Below are 18,266 nucleotides of genomic sequence, written 5' to 3'. Positions count from 1 at the left end.
TTGATACTTGTTTGAATGAATATAGAGTTCTGAGTTAGAAATTATTTTTCTTAAGAATTTTGAAGAATTACATTATTTTTAAGCGTTTTTTTACTGGAAACATTCTGATTCCTAATCTGTTGTATATGTAACCCATTTTTCTGGAAACTTGCAGCTCTTTACCTCTGTGTCATGATATTGCCTTCCCTTTGGGTTTTCATTTCTTGTTAGGGTACCCCGCAGCCCTGGTTTCCCTTGGGACTCTCACCTTAAAACCTGGATTAGAACCAAGCAAACCGAAATGGTTGTTCACTGTATCCTTGTTTCTTTCTCTTTCTAGATCTCCTGTTGTTTTGGATGATTATCCTCTTGGAAAGTTCTGGTCTTTTCATTCTTGATTTACTTTTTTGTTCTGCTTTCTGGTAGATTTCTTCAACTTCTTCCAACCTTTCTCTTGAGTTTTTTTTTGTTTGCTCTCTATTTTCAAGAGATTATTTTGTTCTCATTTCCTTTTTGTTACGGACGCCTTTCTTTTTTTGAGGACATTAATGGTGAGTTTTCTTTGCACTATTCTCTTATGACGTTTTTTGGGGGAGGGAGGTTGGTTTGGTTTTGATTTTCATACCGGGAAATTTCCTTAGGCTTTGGTAATTCCTGGTTGTTTCCTCATACTCAAGTGTATGGGGACCAAAAGTCCAATTTGTAAGCTCTGAGCACAGAGATGAGATTTGACTGAAACTCATTCTCTAGTGATCTGGTTGGTTTAATCATTACAAAACCTCCTCTATCATTATTTTTAGATCTTTTTCTTTGGTAAAATTCCACAGAGAAGATTCCTTTATGATCCTGCCTGGAGTTAAAAGCTGACCTGACCGAGGTCTGGGGGCTGAGCAGGAAAAGAGGCCACCTGTCATCTAATATGTCTTGTTGATGCTTGATCTTCCTGCCCTCCTCTTATTTTGATATGGTGCACCTATATGCAACTCTGTCCTTTGTTTCATACTTTCTTAAGAATAGAGGTCTTGTGTTTTGCTGGGTCAGCAGAGGGACAGTTACCCAGCTGTACAAGTGGGGGAGGGGATCTGGGGATCTGACTGCTTTATAAGCAGCCTGTCAACCAATCCTCAGTTTTAATTCCAGAGCCATCCCAGAGGTACCTGGTACCATCAATTCCTGAACCTTTGTGAGATTTTGAGTGGCCCTTTCATTGGCAATTTATCTCAGTTTTCTGGAATTTCTCGTGCTAAAATTTCTGCTTTTCATCTTGTAAAATTGTATTGCGATAGTAGTCTCTTCTATTCTTCTCATCCTTGTGGTTTTATGCCTCAGATTTTTTTTTTTAAGTTTATTTATTTTGAGAGAGAGCAAGCAGGGTAGAGGGCAGAGAGAGAGAGAGAGACAGAGAGAGAGAGAGAGAGAGAGAGAGAGAGAGAGAGAGAGAGAATCCCAAGCAGGCTCCTCACTGTCAGCACAGAGCCTGATGGGGTCATGAATTCACGAGCTGTGAGATCATGACCTGAGCTGAAATTGAGTCAGATGCTTAACTGACTGAGCCACCCAGGTGCCCCTGCCTCAGATTCTTTTAATGCCATTTTAGTGGAGCTCTAGGAGAGGACAGAAGTGAATGCATGTGTATTCAGTCTGTCTTTAGCCGGAAGTCACATACTTTTTGATGTTTATGCACATACTTTTTCAAAAGTTGGAGCTTGCTCTGTATGACAGTAGAATGCCCTAATATTATAAGCCAGGCTCCATGCTGGACATGTGACACACACTAAATTCTATCCTTGTGACAACAGAATGAGGTAGCATCCATGTTTTTGGTATGAAGAAACCAAAGTGCTTTTATTTGCCTACACACTTATTAATAGATTTTTTCCTTTCAAAAAAACTATATCATTTTAATGGCTGTAAATGGATGTACTCTAATTTAGCTCATTCCCAATTTATATTGTTCTAAATTTTTAAATTGACTAGAGCTTTGTAATTTACATCATTATCTCCTTGTTAGGTTTCTGGTTATGTTCTTTTTAAATACTGATTTATTTTGAAATTGCCCCTAGAAATATATGAATTTACATTCCCACTAATAGGGTAAAATGCCAATTGTTCAAATCCTTATTAGCTAATACTGTGTTCTGCAGTTTTTATTACTATACTGGTGTTTATTTAACCATTCCCTATTATTGGACATTTAGCTCTTTTCCAGTGTCTCATTATTAAAAACAATGCTTAGATGAATATCTTTGTACATGTTTAATGTTTTTAATTTGCATTGCCAACTCCATGCATGAAATTGCATTGACTACGAAATAAAAACTTGGCTTAGAAAATTCCATTTGGGAATTAGCTTACTGTCATCTGCAAAACTTATCTTTTATTGTTACTGAGTGATTTTAAAATAAACATCTATGATCCCTTTTAATAGGATAGGTTACTTTCCATTTTGTGAATTTATTTTGGTAAAGTAACCATTAATTAGTAGGGATGTATATACTTGAAAGTAGACACGCAACACTACCAAGTTATACCAGGTTCTCACAATTCTGTTTTGGCTGAAGGGATCAAGATCTAGTTACTGAAAATATTCCCACTGTTAGTTAATTCTCTTTATTTGGTTCACTTTTTCCAGTAGCAAAATGGCCCCATTGCAGGATTCTAAATTGAAGTCTCCATGTGGGATAATACTCATGTTATTTGGTTTTTCTCTTTATGAAGAAAAAACAAGTCTTTCTGAAAACCTTTTGAAATAGATTCAACATGTGTAAATAAATGGATACTTCATAGCTTTTTAAAATGTATAAACAAATTGGGGATTTGTGTTTCAAAAATCATTCCTGATCATCCTTTGATGACTTTAAATATAAATGAATTGATTTTGAATACCCGTGTTTAAAATACTGGTTTGTGTACCTTATTCATTGGTTTGTCTACTCCATTTTAAAATGGAGATGTATTTGTTATCTGTGGGAATATTGCAAAACTTAGAAGTAAAAAAATCAAAATAACTAATAATCTAGAAAAATTAGGACTGAAGCTAATACTGCTTAGCTAATTTTTCTAGTCTTATTTTTCTTTTCTTTATTTTTAAATTTTTTTTAATGTTTATTTTTGAGAGAGAATGTGAGCTGGGGAGGGGCAGAGAGAGGGGGAGACACAGAATCGGAAGCAGGCTCCAGGCTCTGAGCTGTCAGCACAGAGCCTGACGTAGGGCTTGCACTCATGAACTGTGAGATCATGACCTGAGCCAAAGTTGGACACCAACTGAGTCACCCAGGCGCCCCTTGTTTTTCTTTTTAAAACACAAGAGGTTTTTGTTTCTATTTTTTTGGGGGCGGGGGGGACAAGTTCTTATTTTTTAAATATTTAACTGATTTTTGAAGTTTAGATGAGTCCATATACTGTTCTTCCTTTTTCTCTTCAAAGTCCAGGTCAGTATATATTTTCTGTAAAGTCCCATAAAGTAAATATTTTAGGTTTTACTGGCCACGTAAGTTTTTTGTCACATCTTCTTTTTAACAACTTACTAAAAATGTAAAAAACCATTCCTAGCTAGTGGGATGCACAAAAACAGGCTGCCAGATGGATTTGGCCCATAGGCTGCAATTTGTCAACACCTGCCTTTTTATAATTTTAATATAATTCTGTGTTATATAAGGTAAATATATTCTATGACGTATGTTATATGATATGTGGCATACATACATATATACACCAGTCAGTTCACATGACTGGTAAAGTCAGGAGATTTGTTTGCTTCAGGCTTGGCTGGATCCAGGAGCTCAAATAAAGATGACCCTGTCGGTCCCCAGCCTGTGTTACGGCTCCCTCACCCTACCTTCCCCAAGATTACTATCCAGTCATTAATGAATTTCACTTGTAAGAAAGCCCCTCATTTCCTTGGGCCTTGAACAAATCACTATTGTGGAGGTAGAGTTGTAATTTTAATGCTTTTCCAGAAGTATAGTAAAGATGTAGTCGCCTCTGTTTTGCTTCAAAATAAGCTTAGGAATTGTGTAGTTGGCTGGGTTACGCACCTTTAAGCAAGTCAGTTAATATTTTTGTGTCTGAAAAGTAAGAATAATCATAACTTTATATCTGAAAGTGCTTTTGAAAACTAAAGCCAGTCTAATATTGTGAAGACAGTGTGTTCTAGCGCACCTGGGTGTGGCTTAGTCGGTTAAGCATCCCGACTTTGGCTCGGTCGTGATCTCGTGGTCTGTGAGTTCAAGCCTCCCATTGGGCTCACTGCTGTCAGCAGCAGAGCTTGCTTTGGATTTTCTGTCCCTCACCCCCCCCCCCTTCTCTGTCTCTCTCTCTCTCAAAAATAAACATTAAAAACAAAGAGGCTTGATGGTATACTTCATTTAAAAAAAAAATGTTCTAGAACTGACAGCTGAATGGCCAAAAGAAAGTTAAGCTCTCCCCATTTCTAGGCAGAGCTTGGTTTGCCACACTACTTCAGCTTTCCTTTTTAGTTTGACATTTCTAATCTTAACATGTTTTAGATTTTGGAGGGAGAATTTGTAGAGTTCTTCCAACATTTGACTTGATTTGCCTAGAAATACTGAAAAGTTATTAATTATCACTCTTTGCCAATTGTGAGGTGTTCCCCTGTTCCAGATTTTGGAGCAGAGATACATACAACCGCTAGTTTTGTCTCCCATCCAGGGTTCAGGTAATGTTACAGATAGAGACCTCTTTTCCACCAAAGCGTTACATGTAGCAGCTCCTTTACCATTGGATTGCCTTTCAGAAAACAGAACGTTTGGGGTTCTCCTAGTTTATCAGGCTAAATGGAGTCATGTCACGTAGCCTGACAGCCATTTTACTTTGCAGCGGGATTATAATACCAGTTAAAAATATCTATCTACTCTGTTGTTGTGGTTCTCCTTTGTCCTACTTTTCTGCAGTTTAGTACGTTTCTCTTAAATTTTAACACCAAGAATGGATGAACATTGTGGCACATCCATACGAAGGGATACTTCTCCACAATAGAAAGGAATGGACTACTAATCTGTGCAGCAATGTGAATTCATCTCCAAAATACTATAGGACTCCCATTTTTATGAAATTCTAGAAGAGGCGGTAATGTCAGACAGGCACACGAGTGGTGTCTAGAGGTCCGAAATGTGGGGGAGGGAATTAGCAGCAAGGAGCATGAAGGGACTTTTTGGAGTGATGGAGATGTCCTGTCTTGATTGTCGTGTTGGTTATATGGGTCGGTACGTTTGTTAAACTCCATATTGAACCCCGTAATTTAAAGTGAGTACATTTTATAAGAAAATGACATATGTGTGAAATTATTTAAAAGAAAGTTAAACACTGAAGTCTAAAATAGGGCATGGGTAGTGAAAGTGTAAAAGTTTGGTCAAAAACTATACTGTCACCTCATTAGCAATATAGGAGTAACCCACAGTGTGTTTATTTGAATTTTTGGGGGGATGTCACTGAATAGATACAAAAATGTTTGCTAATGTCCATTGCTGTATCACGGTATATGTATAAAGACATTTAGTATCATATTAAGTAATAGTGATAATAACAAGGGATTTTAAAGTGCTTTAGAGGTAAAAACACTGTGGAGTGTTCATATGCAATGTGCACTCATTTTTTCTGTAAATTGTACATTTTTAGTCTATTCTAACTTAGTTGCACAATTCAAATAGATGAGTGGAATATTTTCTAAAACATTATTTGAAAATAATTTCTGAGTTGTTTACAGATTAAAAAAAGAGTGATACTAATTAGCTGAATACATGAAGCTAGTCCCGTAATCTGTCCACGTGCCATGTTCGTCTTGCAGATGACAGGGTGTATGTCCAGGCAGAGGAAAGCTAGTATAGGGTATCAGGCATAGATTGGTGATCGCACCGAGGAACTGTGGTGATATGCTGTGTAGAAAATCAGTCTAAAAACACAATTGAAATTTAAGAAACTCTTAGGCCAGTCTTTCCCCAATTAAAGTTTCAGCTTGGTCCTTTTATGCTAGTTTGAGGAGTCTGCGTAAAGTTTCCCAAAAGTTACTCTGGGGGAGACACAAAAAGGCGTGGAAGGTTTGGTTTAGATTTCTAAATGGTAGTAATGCCTGTCTAAACATCGATTTTTGTCTTCATAACTTCTGTTTGGTATTTAAAGATTCTTTAGTAGTGTGCTGTTTTTACTTAGCAACTTTTATTATACGTGGTATGGGGACCATCCCAAGTTAAATGAACTGAAGTTTTAAATTAAGCAGCTAGAAGCCCAAGAAGATGTCTGGAATTTTTTTTTTTTTTTTTAAAACCACCTCTTATCCAGGCCGTTACTGGTGTCTTTATCCCAGTCGGGAGTAAGGAATTTCTGATCTTTCCACTGTGAAGCAGTGAAATGGTCCAAAACATTAGAACTTGGAAATAACAAGTGAGCTAGAGAGTTGTTATTACTATGTAATTAGTCTCAGATAAAGGTAAGGGCTCTGTCAGATGATGCTGTACTTCTCCTGGAAATAGGCTTTTTGACTTTGGAGACCTTTCACTGTTGGAGATCTTTGTTTAGGTCCAGCACACTGCCCAGCGTGTCATCATGGATGATAAGGTTGTTGGGGGGGGGGTGGGGGGGAGGGCGAACAGCACTCTGCTTCACCGTTGTTTATAAAATAGTAATAAACTTTACCTTTACCTAATGCTGTACCTTTTTAGGTTCTGTTAACCCTATAAAGGGTATCAGTTAGCTTCTAGAATGACATGTGAAGTGTGCTTGATTTACTTTTGACCCTGAATTATCCAGTTATCTGTATATTGGACATCCTAATAGCCTTCAGCTCCAGTGTATATTCCTTGTTGATGGGGTGGTGTAAAGAAAAGAAAGCATTTTGTGCTCTCGTAGTCTTAATTGACGAACTTTATATAAACTAGGTGAAATGGGACAGTTTAAAGGCCATGTAATAAAGTGCTAATGAATGAGAATGAAATTTAGGCAATTTTTTCAATTTAGTAAAAACCTGAAATACGTAGTAAATGCGAAAAAGAAAATCTCTTGACTTAGTTAGCGGAGCAGTACAGCTGTGATCAGAACATTTAAGGGGATAGGATGAGAGAAGAAGTACTGTCACTCGTGGGGTGGCATAGCTTGAGTCAAGGTTGGGCTTACGTGAGAAGGTTCTATCCTGACCAGGAGTGCGGCGTGTCCCATGTTAGCTTTGCCAGTATGAGTCAGGTAAGTAAAGGCCAACTGGGAAGGGACCCTGGTAGAGTGCTACAGAGGCCACGGAAGATGCTGCGGTCTTCTGACCTGAAGAGTTTTGTACTTTTTAATTTACGGTAACTTTTAAAAACAAAAACTGATCTTGCATTTCACACGTATAGGTTTAAGAAAATCTACCAAGAAGCGCAGTGAATCCCCACCTGCTGAGCTCCCCAGTTTGAGGCGGAGCACACGCCAAAAGACCACGGGCTCCTGTGCTAGTGCCAGGTAACACATGGCGTTTTCCCGGTTTATGATCAGTTCATTGTCTTCTGTTCCACTCTGATCAAAATCTTTCCTTTTACAAGTTTTCAAAACTTACTGAAATTTCACTTGACATTTATTTGTCTTATGTAAATGAATTCTTCCCCAGTGTTTGTTTTTGCTAAGCTTTATTCATGCTGGTTTAAAAAACTTTTTTTAGGGGCGCCTGGGTGGCTCAGTCGGTTAAGTGGCTGACTTCGGCTCAGGTCATGATCTCGCGCTCCGTGAGTTTGAGCCCTGCGTCGGGCTCTGTGCTGACAGCTCAGAGCCTGGGGCCTGTTTCGGATTCTGTGTCTCCCTCTCTCTCTGACCCTCCCCCATTCATGCTCTCTCTCTGTCTCAAAAATAAATAAACGTTTAAAAAAAATTTAAAAAAAAACTTTTTTTAATGTTTATTTTTGAGAGACAGACCGCGTGTGAACGGGGGAGGGGCAGAGAGAGAGGGAGACACAGAATCTGAAGCAGGCTGCAGGCTCTGCACTGTCCGCACAGAGCCTGACGTGGGGCTCGAATCCATGAGCCCCGCGAGATCAAGACCTGAGCCAAACTCAGGCGCATAATCAACTGAGCCACCCAGGCGCCCCTCGTGCTATTTTTTGACAACACTCTTAACCATCTGTCTTGTCTTCTGTTGCTACAACATTTTCACAGAGTTATTGCCAGTAGTTGGACTTGAGGCTGTTTTCAGAGTTCCAGTCGGCCAATAAATCTCTAATGAGCATCTTTATGCAGATTTAGGTTATTTTGTAAAGGTAGCTAAATTTCCCGGTAGTGTGATTAATGGATCAAAAGGGCTGCCTGTTTTAATGGCTGTACCATTGCCTACTTAGTTTCTGAAAATGTGGGCACCACTGGAGTTGAATGGATCAGGGGGAGAGAGAGATGCTTCACTTTCACATGTAGGACGACACCTACCCCTGGAGGCCAGATGTAGGTTCTGCGTGTGTGCTTTTCAGGACTCCAGTCTCCGTTTCCCTCAGTTGCTGGATGGGATCTCATTTTCAGGAAATCCACTACCTTTGTGTGTGACACGGTGCGTTTTGTCACATGCTTTTGTTAACTGATTGAGAATCTGAAGTTAAAGTTAAAAAAAATTTCTTTTCTTACAGTTGCCTCACGTTTTGGGGCGTGGTCAGTTGCTCAGATGCCCTTGGGAAGCTAATTATTCACTCTTTTATATGTAGTTTGTTCTTTCTACGAAGTGTGTCACAAAACAGTGGTGGGGCAGAGGGTTTGAGTGTCCTTTTCCCCTACTGTCCCTCAGGTGAGCTAAAAGGGCTTAGCTCTTGTTTCCGCTCTAAGGTAAGAGACATTGACTGCTCTCAGTGCCGGGTCCAGTGGTGACGTAAGGAAACAGTGAGACTTGTTATAGGTCAGAAGAAAAGGACTTGTTCCACTTTAACTCTGTTTTTCCCCTTATTTTCTGCTTCTATCTGGATTATTTTTAAAAAAAATTTTTTTTTTTCAACGTTTATTTATTTTTAGGACAGAGAGAGACAGAGCATGAACGGGGGAGGGGCAGAGAGAGAGGGAGACACAGAATCGGAAACAGGCTCCAGGCTCTGAGCCATCAGCCCAGAGCCCGACGCGGGGCTCGAACTCACGGACCGCGAGATCGTGACCTGGCTGAAGTCGGACGCTTAACCGACTGCGCCACCCAGGCGCCCCATATCTGGATTATTTAATGTACTGGTTAAAATCTGTGGAGTTAGTGTACCTGTTGGCTTTTGAGGTTTCTTGGCCATAGTTTTCCAAGAACTCTTTTGAGAAAATGTCTCAGTTCCTCAAAGGGTTTGTCTTATTTTGGGCTAGATTTTGAATCCAGTTTTTACCCAGAGTTTATCATCTGAGAGGTAAACTGAATTCGCTGTGGTTGAAAATTAATTTTAGGTTGATGTGAAGTCAGGTAATCTAAGGGTCCCATCTTTGCTGCCTTCTGTTCATGACCGCTTTCTTAGAGCATGTCACGTTACTTACAGTTTACGTGCTTATGCTCTACACAAGCAAGCTAGCCACCTGCCTGGAGAGCTCTTCATCTCGAATTTTTTTCTGAATTAGTTGAGATGCCTCTTGAATTTAGTGCTTTCATAGCCTGCTACGGGTGTGTCTTCATCTCTGTAGACCAGTGACTCTTTGAGGGCAGCCACCCAAGTGTTCAGCATGGCGTGTGTTACGGGGTTGGTGCAAATTGAATGTTAAATAGATGGATTAATTTGAATCCCACTAAGTGGTAGCTTGGTAAATTGGGTTTGCAGTGAGCTGTTTCCGTGGAAGAGAAGATTGGCTAAGCAAATTCCCGTGTAGGGGGGATTACAGACTCTTCTAGCACTGTCTGGAGATTCAGAGCCTTCATTTCCATGTCACTTATGCCTGCTGCCTTCTTCTTGTTCTTTACTAGCCAGCATCCAATTCCACTGCAGATTGACTTTGGTCTAAAACATTTCCTTAGTGTCTTTCTTCATTTCCTAAGGTAGTTTGGAGGCTACATATTTAAACAGTACCAAGTTGTAATAACCTGGGGAAATCTTTTGTTTTTACCTAATTTGCTTACTGATTTCTCTTTTAAAATAGAAAAAATTGTCATCAGTAAAATGTTACTTGCTTTATGAGAGATGATTGATTTTCTGATGCATATTACACTGTTACTTAATCCGAAACCAGTGTCTTCCTCAGTGTCATCTGTATGTATTTATAAATATTAAATCTTCCTTCCTTCCTTCCTTCCTTCCTTCCTTCCTTCCTTCCTTCCTTCCCTCCTTCCCTCCCTCCCTCCCTCCCTCCCTCCCTCCCTCCCTCCTTCCTTCCTTCCTTCCTTCCTTCCTTCCTTCCTTCCTTCCTTCCTTCCTTCCTTCCAACATTTATTCATTTTTGAGAGAGGCAGAGAGAGAGGGAGACACAGAATCGGAAGCAGGCTCCAGGCTCTGATCTGTCAGCACAGGGCCTGATGCGGGGCTCGAACTCGCTGACCACGAGATCATGACCTGAGCTGAAGTCGGACGCTTAACTGACTGAACCACCCAGGCGCCCCTTTAATCCTTTATTTTAAAAGATGGAACTCTTGCTCATTATTGGGATAGTTATTTTTTGTTGATGGTTAAAGTTGTCTGGAACTTAGTGATGGGAATCCCTACCCGCCCCCAGCCCCGACCTTTTTGTCTTCCACTTTCCTTCCCCCTCATTGTCAAGTGTAAAGTCTGTATATTGATCCACTATTTAGCCTGGAAGTAGGGATCTATTTCAAATGGTTGAATTCTCTCAGCAGGAGTCACTTTTCCATTTGGTTGAAGTGTTTAAAAATCATTTTTGTCTGTAAAGATGACCACAGCTCATAGCGACACAAAAGCGTGTATTGTGAATGCGACGTAACTTGGAAGAATTTTAAATATACAAAGTCTTGGTTGTTACCCATAGTGATTTTCTGCAACAATTTTTATGTAAAAAGAAGAAACTGGCTTTGTGCTCCATGCATTGGAGCTTTGTGCTGTGTGGACATTGCTCCTGGTCACTGGTAGTGCCGCCTATGATGGCATCTTTCTGTTGCAGTCGGCGGGGCTCTGGCCTGGGCAAACGAGGAGCAGCTGAAGCTCGTCGACAGGAGAAAATGGCGGACCCTGAAAGCAACCAGGAGACAGTAAATTCTTCAGCTGCGCGGACAGACGAAACCCCCCAGGGAGCTGCAGGTAGATGGGCACTTCTAGCCCCGAGATGCGTTTATGTGTCTTACAGATTTATTTAGAGAGCAACTGCTCTGTAGGCGTACCAAATATAATGCAAGAGAGGGGACAGAAATATACTCGATGTTACCATCAAATAAGCTTTTGGTTCTCTTTGGCTTTACTTTATAGGTTTGCGTTTTTTTGATTAGTCGGATTCATTTGTTTTTTGGTTTGTTCGTTTGTTTTTGTTTTAATTCTTTTCCAAATCCAAGTTTGTGATGATTACATTCAAAAGGCTTTTAGGTAAGAGAAGTCACTCTCTGTTTAAGATTCTTCACTGGCCATGCGGACATACAATAGTTGCCCATTGTTTGTGTGAAAATTTGAGTTTATAATCAGAATGTAAGGATGTGGCTTAAATTGCTTCTTCGTATATGTGTAAATTTTGATGTAGAATATGTTGTAGCCTCTAAAAAGTAAGAAGTATTCAGTTTGGAAGGAACTTGAAGATTGCTATTTATGTTTTTATGGGCTTATTTTTATTCTTCTTGATACCTCAGCACAACAAAAATTAGGCTGCCCCCCACCCCTTTCAGCTTTAAATATGTATTGATCACCAATACGAATAGGAGACTAATAATTCAGAGGTTAATTGTGGATGACAGTTGTAAAATGTAGCTTGTTGTGAGCATTTTTCACTAACGGTAAGTACAGATGGAAAAATGTCACAGTCTATCATTATGAACTTGGGTATGATGAGTCCCTTATGTCCGAATGATACACATGGGCTTAGGTTTAGGTAAGGACTGACTTTAACAGAGCACTTCCACTTACTGTAACATTAGTATATGTGCTAGTTCTCTCTCATCCCTGTGGTGGAGCCTGTGTCCTAGTTTGCCAGGAAGCTTCGGGTTTGCCCGCAGCTATTCATGGTTTGTGCTTTTTGTCTCCGCTTTCTGTCCACCTTAACGTTTTTGCCACTGTCTTTCTTGCTTTTGTATGATAAACGGAACCGTGAACTTGAAGCACTTCTTCTGGTAGGAGGGGACTTTTCTCACGTGCTTTTCTTTAGACTAGTTTTTCTGAAAGTTTAAATTTGAGGGAAAGTCCAGTCCATTGTAGTACAACTCGTTGAAACTCTTCATGCCACACGGGCTGTGCTTCCCAATGTCTTAGTGTTTATTTCGCATCTGCATATGGAAGTGGGGCAGTTCCTGTGCGGACAACACAGATGGCGCTGCTGAGCGTGGTGTTAAAGTGGACTCGTTACAGGAATTACCGTAGCCAGCGTTTATAAAGTTGTAGGCTGCTGCAGACAGGGTATTGAGAGCTCCATGTATATTCTCTTTTAATATTCAAAACAGTATGCTGAGGTGTGAGTGCTGTTACCCTAATTTTGGAAACGAGGAAAAACTGAGACACGTGATAGTTGAGCTTGCCTGGAGGTGTGGGGCTCCCAAATCCAGGTTTTCAAAAATAAGGGCGCATTTGTAAAGGCTGTATCATTCTGCTTCCCCCATAGTCACGAGAGTTTGTTTAATCCGTACGGATATAATTGGAGGCCAGAGTGAGGAGGTGGTGTGTAAAAGTTTGATCCCTGGCATGTATACCTAAGAGGATAAAACCTTCAAGGGATTAGGTGGGTACGCCTGCCCCCCGAAGGCTTGTGTTCATTGTCGTTCTTGCAATCACAGTGTGATCTAGGTGTTTTCCAAGTTTCTGTAAAAGATGCATGTGGCACGCTGACTGGTGTTTGAGCAGCACTAGTTAATTTTATTTTGGAAGCAGGATGCCTTATGGATCCTGCAGGAATACTTTCTCTGCCAGCTCACTACAGTAGTGCTGCGGAAAGAGGCAGATTCCTTATAGCTTTAAGTCTTCAGTGCAATGTGCTGTAGTTTCTCAGTATGCAAAATTGGAATTCAAGGAAAAATAAAACCCTCTAAGTTAGCGCGGAATATAAATCCATGATGGTAACGTAGAGCATCTTTCGCGAAGCATCCGTTATCAGGAAGCTCTTAGACAGTTGGTAGAAGACGCCGTTTATTGGAAACATTTATTTTGAAATAATGTTTTTACTCATTTAAGGAGATTGGTTTAATCTCTTCAGTGTTTTTGGTGTGGTTTTTTATCCCCAGTGTTACTTATTTATAGAGATCCCATCTTTCTGATCTATTTTAATGAAATCAGTAAAATAAACTTACTTCTTTTTACATGTGTAGTAAGAAAACGTTGCTTCATCTTGGGCAAACTTGTTCATATCACCCTGACTTTGCTAGTGTTGTTGACTCTTAAGAACATTTGTTGACAACAGTGTGCCTGCTCGGTCACCTTGAAGCATAATGTTCTATGGAGCACAACTTCTTGGCTCTTTGTGGAAGAGATGCCAGCTCTTGGAGTTGAAAGTTAAGTGTTCTCCATGCTTGCCCATGAGTTGGGGGGGTCTCATTTTTGACTTTATCAGAACTGTGTACCTTTTCATAGTGCTGGTGAAGTCTTGCAAATACTAGAGACACCACAGTGAGAAATATTCTTCCTTACACCTGCAAAGCAATCAGATGGCAAGGAAAAATAGCCCATGTCCTGGCACCTGATTTTGCATTGAGAATCTTAATTTCACAAGAAATAAACAGGGTCATTTTGTAAAAAGAAAGCAACCCAGTTTTTTAAGTTTTTATCTTCCTAATTTTGTTTAGAATCACTAAAAGTTAGATTGCTTCCGTATCACCTGATACCAGGGCCTATAATAAGGCAGAATTACATTACTGACAGTGACTGTTTTGGTTCTCCTCAAAAGTTTTCATTACGCTCCAGAAAAACATCTTCCCGTTGCTTCTTGTACTTAGGTATCTGGTGAACCCTTGGAGGTTCCTGTCCAGTAAAATTGAACTCTGTCAGCTTTCTAATATTTTATCACTTCTTTCTGCATAAGAGGCTTTATCAGTTAAAGTGTAAAACCGTGGGGTTCTGGGATAAATTTCTTGTGTTCTAATTTAAACAATATTTTTTCCATTGTTTTCGTTCAGCTGTGTATTAGAAACTGTCTTTCGAGGTGCTGTGAAGATGGGAGAGATAAGAGTAGATGGGGGAGATAACTGGTGTAAACGTCAGCAAAAAAAGATGGACACCTCTTACAATCTGGCATCACATTTTCTCTGCTTGATGGTCTTGTTTTTATATTTGTATCGGGAGAGATCTTGTGCATGTTGCCCAAGGAGGTTTGACGCCTCGACTAAAGAACTTTGTCATTGACTGTTGGTTGATGACACTTCCTTGCCTGCATGACTTTACAGACCCGCTACTCACAGACTGGTTATCTAACTTTGTGATTCTCACAGGGCACTTTAGTACCCTAATGCTTGATACTTGCCTTCAGTGGGCTGGCGAAGGATCTTTTTTCCTTTGGGTTCAGTGACTGATTTCTGTTAAAACAGGCCCTCCACTTCCATGAAAAATCAGAATATCCTTGCCTCTTCTTATGGTGACCCTCTAATACAGAAACTAAAAAAACCAGCATTACCTTCCCAAGTGAATTTTTGGGTTTTTTTTTTCCTTAAAGGTGTGGTACCAGAATGTACATTAAAAAAATCTACCTCATGGGGCGCCTGGGTGGCTCAGTCGGTTAAGCGTCCGACTTTGGCTCAGGCCATGATCTCGCGGTCTGTGAGTTCGAGCCCTGCATTGGGCTCTGTGCTGACCGCTCGGAGCCTGAAGCCTGTTTCAGGGTCTGTGTCTCCCTCTCTCTCTGACCCTCCCCCATTCATGCTCTGTCTCTCTCTGTCTCAAAAATAAACATTAAAAAAAAAAAAATTAAAAAAAAAATCATTTGTCAAAGCTTTTTGTTTGCTCTCCACATACTTGGAAAAGTTTAAAAGCAAGCATAAGCGTCACTTTAACAAATGAAGTCATAATTGGGACCTTACTAGCAGTATTTGTTGGGGCGCCTGGGTGGCTCAGTCAGTTAAGCGTCCCGACTTCGGCTCAGGTCACGATCTCACAGTTCGTGAGTTCGAGCCCCACACCAGGCTCCGTATTGACAGCTCAGAGCCCGGAGCCTGCTTCAGATTCTGTGTCTCCTTCTCTCTGCTCCTCTTCTGCTTATTTTCTCTCTCTCTCTCTCTCTCTCTCTCTCTCTCTCTCTCTCTCAAAAATAAAGAAACATTTAAAAAAATAAAAAAAATATAATAACAGTATTTGTTAACAAGATTTCTGTTGAATATGAAGAAGCAGCTGTACTGGAATAAAAAAAATCAGTACTGCAGAATATATTCAGGGGGGCAATAGAATGCAGTACTTGAGAACAGCCTATGAAGAGTCAGACCACTTGTGCTCGCATCTGTGCTCCATCGTTAGCTGTCTGACCTCGGGCAAGTGCACTCCAAGTTACAAGGCCTTAGTTTGCTCACATGTGTGAAAAGCTCACGATACCCTCTTGTATGGTTGTGAGGAAACAGACACAGCCTGCGTATGGTGAGCATTTTATACATGCCATGTGTAGGTGGCATTAGAGAGTGTCGTTACTCTTTTTTCTTCATCCAAAGTATGCATTTTGTCAAGCTCTGATACGCTTTTATATTAGCGTTTCTGGTTCGCCTGTAACTATAAACCATGGGGTTGCTAACCTTTCTGGTGAAGGGCCAGACAGTTGATATTTTAGGCTTTATATCAGCTCTGTTGGAACTACCCAGCTCTGTGGTTATAGACTGAAAGCAGACACAGGCAACTTGTTAAAGAATGAGTTTGGTTGTGTTTTAATAAAATTTTATTGACGGAATGATGTGCTGGATCGAATTTGGCCCGTGGGCCGCAGTTTGAGAACTCTTGTTCTTAAATCACCCATTTTTTGATGAATTTTCTAAAAATCCCAGTGAAATCATAGAAGATACTTAATGAGGTGTGAAGAAAACTAAGAAAATCCACAGTTGGTGGCTGGTATGTTAGCATCTTTTCAGAAAAGCTCTGTAAATTCACATGTTATCTCTGTGCTTCTTTTAACAATCAGCAACATTGTTTTGGGCTGACCTGTCGTCATCTGGCAAGTGTGCAGGGCTTAGGGTATTGTGGATAATGCGGTCATAACATGGGTTAATTGTGTAGAAAAACTGCTTAAAGACTCAGCGGACATGGAGAAGAGGAACAGAACAACCGCTGGTTTTACAGGACTATAGTGTTTCATCAGGGCAGGTTCGTAACAGACTCCACCTCTCTGCTTAGACCGAATCATTGTTCAAGTTAGCTTTTTGGGGAGTAGAATCCTTCTAAATCTGAGCTCTTGTTTTTCTGCACTTGTTCTGACATCCTAGCTGTCCTCTCTTTTGTATTTCAGTGCTGGGCTGTTAGTTAATGTGTATCTTCAGTATTTGGTCCTGGAAATAAGCGTGTAATCTGCACATCCTTAAAACGTGTAAGGGATTGTGTTGAGGCTGCAGTCCAGAAGTAAGTTAGACCGAAGAAGACACTCATCTACGCGGAACATGTCCCCCAAATGTCAGTTTTGCTTTCTGTTCTGTTTGTGACTAATTGCCCAGCCATTAAATACCACAGTGGTTTTGGCAGTATGAACTTCGCGGACTTTTGGTAGGCGAGTTCAGGACAAGGCGTGAGGAATCTGTCAAAGCCGTGTATGAATGAGATGTAAAGGTTGTAGTTTTATGCTTCTTGAACACTAAGATAGTTGAGCCATCTTGTTCATAAAAGCTACAGGATGAAATCTAGAAGAACAGTTGAGTGTGCAGTGGGCAGACACATTTAATTGCCATGATTCACTATAGTCCGTAAAACTCTTTTTCTTTTTTTAAGATAAACCAGGCATAATAAGTGTGAATATTCCTCTCCTAACCCTCACCTTCTTTTTTCCCTCCCTTTGAAGCTTCTAGTTCTGTTGCAGGGGCTGTGGGCATGACCACCTCTGGGGAGAGTGAATCCGATGATTCCGAGATGGGACGATTACAAGGTAAAGACGGTTAATGAGTTTATAAGAAACAAGAAGCCATTACCAGATGCCGCCTGTTACTTCTGTGCTTTGTTGAAATTAATTCAGATAAGCTCATTTAAACATAATCTAGCAATGCCTATACTTCCTCTCCCCTCCCCCCCCCCCCAAAAAAAGCTGCTTATTTAGTGATGATTTGGATTTGGAAGATGATCTGTCTCACTCTTTAGTTTTATTGTTTAAACAAAATCTTATATGTTTATTTTTTATGTTTTTAAATTGTTCTTTATTATGTTTGCTGGTGTAGCTGGTAATAAATTAAGAAAGATCTTGAAAAGGGGATAGTTGAGTATATTGCTGCATGGTGCCTGATAACATAATACATCCAGTGGGGTGCTTTTTGTGTTTGTTCTTTTGTGTTCTTGGTCAGCATTTAAAAATGAATGCGAAGTGTATACATAAACACAAGGTATTTTAATGTTGTGCTTTTGAAGAAGCAACCTTATATTATGTATACACTCTTTACAGGTGGATGGGTATGTATTTTTATTGTCTTCAGATAGTTGGTTTATATGCTAGATCCCCAGTGTGAGGCTTATAAGAAACATTTATAAATCACTTTCAGATCGCTTTTAAGTTCCTAAAGTAACTTTTACAGCAGTCTCTTTTTGACTAGAGGTCTTGTGAGCCCATTTTTTCTCTTTACGGACATTATAAAAAGAATTTTTCATGTTTTTAGAGGATCTCATGACCAGTGTTTGATTGGTAGATAATATTACAGGGAAAACAACACGGGGTACTTAACCTATAATTTTTTCAAAATAAATATGTACTCTGGGTTTTTCTTGGATCATTTGAGACAGTCCCCTCTGGCACTAATATTTAGTACCTCCATAAAACCTTAAGATGCCGTGGAGCGGCACATGGGTGTTGTAACTTATATATTAATATTTAAGAATGATCTTGAAAGTTTAAGGTACTTTCTCTTAAAGTTAGAAATGGGAAGTAACATTGTCTAAATCAGTTATGTGAGATGAATCAGTTGCTTGAAATTTTTAGGTAAGATCAACTGCATTCATAATTCAATTATTCCTCCCGCCTTTCTTTTTTCTTTAGCTTTGTTAGAGGCCAGGGGTCTTCCCCCTCATCTGTTTGGCCCTCTTGGTCCTCGGATGTCACAGCTTTTCCATAGAACAATTGGAAGCGGAGCTAGT

The 18,266-nt window shown here is 40.0% G+C and overlaps 1 protein-coding gene across 17 annotated transcripts in view; it reads left to right on the top strand.

Annotated features, from left to right (window-relative positions):
- Positions 1-18,266, top strand: part of TRIP12 (thyroid hormone receptor interactor 12) — a 140,241-nt gene that overhangs the window by 62,529 nt on the left and 59,446 nt on the right. For 16 of the 17 annotated variants that reach the window (XM_030326677.1, XM_030326688.1, XM_030326683.1 and 13 more), the window contains 4 exons: positions 7,323-7,428; positions 11,008-11,144; positions 16,990-17,073; positions 18,169-18,264. In XM_030326677.1, the coding sequence (XP_030182537.1) occupies positions 7,323-7,428; positions 11,008-11,144; positions 16,990-17,073; positions 18,169-18,264 (423 nt within the window). The remainder of the gene's footprint in view (positions 1-7,322; positions 7,429-11,007; positions 11,145-16,989; positions 17,074-18,168; positions 18,265-18,266) is intronic. The other variant, XM_030326687.1, reaches the window with a different exon arrangement.

Source organism: Lynx canadensis, chromosome C1, assembly GCF_007474595.2.
Source record: "Lynx canadensis isolate LIC74 chromosome C1, mLynCan4.pri.v2, whole genome shotgun sequence".
In the NCBI taxonomy this organism is placed as follows: Eukaryota; Metazoa; Chordata; class Mammalia; order Carnivora; family Felidae; genus Lynx; species Lynx canadensis.
The sequence above is the reverse complement of the archived record's forward strand: the minus strand, read 5'-3'. Positions and strand labels throughout refer to the sequence as shown.